General features: G+C 35.0%; 1 protein-coding gene across 1 annotated transcript; it reads right to left on the bottom strand.

Moving 5' to 3' along the window:
- Positions 1 to 558: 558 nt before the first annotated feature.
- Positions 559 to 3,702, bottom strand: LOC131640303 (patellin-3-like). Its single transcript, XM_058910716.1, has 4 exons — positions 2,616 to 3,702; positions 1,503 to 1,627; positions 1,220 to 1,370; positions 559 to 1,124 (listed from the first exon to the last, which is right to left on the bottom strand). Exons 1-4 carry the CDS (start codon positions 3,528 to 3,530, stop codon positions 870 to 872), a joined length of 1,446 nt encoding a protein of 481 aa, XP_058766699.1. The 5' UTR covers positions 3,531 to 3,702; the 3' UTR covers positions 559 to 869.
- Positions 3,703 to 4,200: the final 498 nt, after the last annotated feature.

The following is a 4,200-nucleotide window of genomic DNA, read 5'->3' as shown; positions in this document are numbered from 1 at the left end:
GTGAGTTAAGTAAAAGTTAGGTTGTAACATAATGCGGTTTGATTCGGTTTGGTTCGGCTTACAAAATACAAACCGCAAACCGAACCGAACCGTGCGGTTTTATTAAAAGATGACCCAAACTAATCCGAACTAAATGCGGTTTTTTGCGGTTTCGGTTTGGTTTGGTTTGGTTTGCGGTTTTCTATTGGGTTGGTTTGGTTTTGAGCACCCCTACAACACATCATGTTTGTGCAATGTTCAACTGAGACTAGTACTTACCAATCACAAGTTTAGAAAATAAAATGAATATCAAATAAAAAATTATATTAATAAATTGAAAAAATGGCAAAAGTTTTGCTTATAGTTGAACCAAACACCAAACTAGAGAAACTTTTGAACAAGATGTTGACTGCATACCAAACCCTCAACTTTACTTTGAAATTGGGATCAGTGTGTAATGCAAACATAAGAGAGTTTCTCATTGGATGGGCACAAAAATGTGATGTTTCAATAAACCACCTAATTAAGTGCTTATGCATAAACTATTTCTATCAAAAAAGATAATTTTGCTAGTACACATAATATCAAACCAACATCATTTCCAAATCCATGTGCTACTACTCTCCCCCTTGACATTGTTTAACACCAGAAAATAAAATTAAATAAAAATCAACAAATTTAGACTAGCTATATAATGTTTTCTAGCAATAAATAAAGTATTAGATACAACAAAAACCAGAGAAAACCATATGCAAACAAATCAAGACCAAAACTATAGATGAATAATGGGCGGAACTAATTATGACACACATACTTCTTACTCGTCAAGCTCTATTTCCTTCATATATAGAAAACCATTTGAAACTCGAGAGACTAGAGACGATTTTCTCTTAATCAGAGTAGGGTTTTATCTTGAACCTGTAAAGAAGCCTCTTCTTTTTCAAGGTAGGATTGTCGACAGTGAGGAGCAATTTTCCTAGTTCACCGACTTTAAAGCTGTTGGAAACTACTGGTTCATCGCTAGGGGCCATCTTTGTAGCCTTCTGTATAATAACTGCATATCTATCCTCAGCATCAGGTTTGAATTCAGCACTGTAACTAACTTCCCAGCCCACCACACGCAACTCCCAGACAATAATGCATTTCTGCAGATCACACAACAATTCACTGAGATATTTATAGTAGCATGATAGAGTCTTGCGTAGTTAGAACAAGAGACAAAAGATGTATGAAAACACACCTCGTATATAGCAATTTCGACGGTTTGCTTAGTGGTTGGCTTTACAGGAATTTCCGTGGTGGGATCGTTAATGCTGAAATCCGGGTTGCAATCACAAAAATCAACACTCAGGCCACCATACTGAACTGGCACTTGCTCAGGAGAAATATACCTAATCAATTTCACAGAAATATAGAAAGTGAGTTCACAAATCATAACCTAACAAACAAACCAAAGAGCGAAATCTGAAAAAGATTTCAAATTTTAAGAGTGGCTAACAATGCTCATTTTTCACTTCACTAACTTGAAAAGTGTGTCGGGAGACTTGGATGGGCCTGCAAACACAAATTTACTCTTCGTCCTCTGAGTCAAGAACGGATTGATCATCGTATAGAATGCAAGATACCACCATGGCACATTGATAAAAACCTAGAAATTGAAATTGAATAACAAAGGAACACACCATATCAGTCATCATTTCATCATCACTCACTATTAATTTCACCTTTCCATATAAACAATTAGATAAACGAGTGAATCACCGCTATTTTATCCTCAAAATTCTAAAGATCAATCAAGTAGCTTGAACCTCCAAATTTACAAAAATACAAATTAATCCCTCCGAATCATAAATACATACCAATAAAGTTTCTGAAAAACATGCTGCTACTCAACATGTAAGAAACAATTTGTCATCTCAACATGTATGAATTTGTCACATGACTCAAGGATTAAATTAACCAACGACCTTCAATTTCAAGTAATGCCGTTTCATGAATTTGGAGACTAAACTATCTGATCCCTACAATTTCAACCTATGAAGCACAGACACCGACCCTGACTCGCCAACACCGGTGATAATTTGAAAAAATGAATAAATTAGACTTAATCACAAGTGTCGGTGTCACTTTCAGACACCGACACTGACATGGACACCTTTTTTCAGAGGTGTCAGTGCTTTAGAGATTTCGACAACTAAGATAATGTTTGGTTTCACGGTTGAAACACTTAGAATTGATTATGGATGAGTAGAATTGATTATAACATGTTTGGTTGCTCTCTAGTAGAATTGATTCAGCTTCACTCTCCAGAATATTGATGCTACTTGAAGGTAGGATTTGTAGCTTTTGAGTTTCTACGAGACTTTTCCAGAATCAATTCTAATTGAAGCTAGAATTTGTAGCTTTTGAGTCTCTACAAGATTTTTTATACTAAAATTTACTGTTCAACTCATTTTTACACGATATAAATCACTTTACCTTCATCAATTTTACCAAATCAATCCACACAATCAGTTATTTTCACCGCAGAACCAATCCAAACACATACTAAAATGGTAATCGATTCTAATAGATATAATAACATACATCCATAATATATAGATATCAAAACACTAAAATAGGGAATATGAATGAACCTGTTTAGCAACAAACTCAGGATAATTATCCTGAAGCAACTGCAGCGCCTGTTTAGTAGCAAGTCTAAGCTCCCTTTTCGCCGGCCCCGGCGAGTTTTTCAAATCATTAACTTGAAAAACAGTGTTAACACCACCAGGATAAAAATCAAGCTTCCTAATACTCTTCTCCAAAAACTGAATCCTCCATCTCAAAAACCTGTTCCTCCTTTCCTCATTCCCGAAAGTCTTATCATAAAGCTCCTTATTCTGAAACTCACCATACACATTATAACAAACAGGATGCGCCTCTCTTGAAAAGCCATGCATGAAAACAACTTTGTCTAAATCCTCGCCTAGATCTTCGTCCAGAAGTGAGTCTATGTTGAAGTCTTTTCGCCATTGGAGGGTGTTGGTGAGCATTGTGTGGGAGTCTTTCGGTTTGAAGTCGCGAGCGCGGAGGAATTTGAGGAGGATTACGTCGGTGCGTTCGTCGGCGAGAAGGGGGACGCCGTAGATTGAAACTTGTTCACCTTTGGTTGATTCAGTAATGAGGTGTTTGAGTTGGTTGAGTGAAGTTGTTTCTGAATCGGAGAGATCGCTTAGTTTGTTGCTTTCTTCTTTGAATGAAACTAAATTTACTGGAATTTTCTTCAGTTGTTGTTGTTGTTGATTTTGTTCGGGTTGGGGTTCTGGTGAGGGTTCTGGTGCTACTACATCTTGTGACTGGTTACCTTTTGAATCGGTTTCTGATTCGGTTGGTTGAGGTGGTGGATCGGGGAGTTCATTTTGGTCGGTTACCGGGAGTTCCGGTTGTGGTTCTGGTTGTGGTTCTGGTTGTGGCTGTGGCTGGGGAGTTAGGGTGGATGAATCGGTTTCTTGTTGCGGTGGTGGTGACGGTGGAGGAGGAGTAGGGTTTGAGTTGTTATTTTCGGCCATTTTGAAAGAGAGAGTGTGAAGTAAAGGTTAAAGTTGAAGTACTGAGAGTATTTATTGAGAGAGAGGGGTTATTGGAGCGGTGGAAAATGAAGTAAGTAAGAAGTGAAGTGATCTGTAGATGGTATCAAAAGACGACATTCATTCAGCTGCCGAATCCTATGCTGTATGTATGTCATTGTTTTGTAAAGTCGTCCGGTGGTTTTGATTAGTCTCTTTTGTTATTATTGTTATCATTTCACTTACTTTCATTTTTTATGATTGATTTATAAATATTAATAATTTATTAACATTAATATATCATTATAAATAATAAAGATAAATAAATACTTTCGTTAAGAAATTAAATTCTAAACTAATTATTCAGTTATGTAACTCAACTAATATATATTACTTTCTTTTTTAAAAATGATTATCATTTAATTTTTTTCTCACATGTTAGAAAATATAGTAATTTTATCCTAAAATATTATATTGTTATTAAATTAACTTTATAAATGTGTTAAAAATAGTGTATGAGATAGTATTAAGGTGACTCAATTAAAACAATAATAATTATTTTTACATTAAAAAATGAGAAAAACATTTATTTTAAAATAAATATTTATTAAACCATTTTTATTTATTTATTTTTTAGTAGACTTATAAATTTGAATACTTTAAAATTGTAAGA

This window comes from Vicia villosa, unplaced genomic scaffold (genome assembly GCF_029867415.1).
Source record: "Vicia villosa cultivar HV-30 ecotype Madison, WI unplaced genomic scaffold, Vvil1.0 ctg.003033F_1_1, whole genome shotgun sequence".
In the NCBI taxonomy this organism is placed as follows: Eukaryota; Viridiplantae; Streptophyta; class Magnoliopsida; order Fabales; family Fabaceae; genus Vicia; species Vicia villosa.
Note: the sequence above shows the minus strand (reverse complement) of the source record. Positions and strands in the feature narration are given on the sequence as shown.

What these genes read in the sequence shown, in the direction of transcription:
- LOC131640303 (XM_058910716.1), bottom strand. Translation starts at nt 3,530, where the DNA reads ATGGCCGAAAATAACAACTCAAACCCTACTCCTCCTCCACCGTCACCA. An exon ending in CTGAGTTTGTTGCTAAACAG is followed by an intron (nt 1,628 to 2,615) that starts GTTCATTCATAT and finishes TTCAATTTCTAG; the next exon opens with GTTTTTATCAATGTGCCATG. An exon ending in TCTCCCGACACACTTTTCAA is followed by an intron (nt 1,371 to 1,502) that starts GTTAGTGAAGTG and finishes GAAATTGATTAG; the next exon opens with GTATATTTCTCCTGAGCAAG.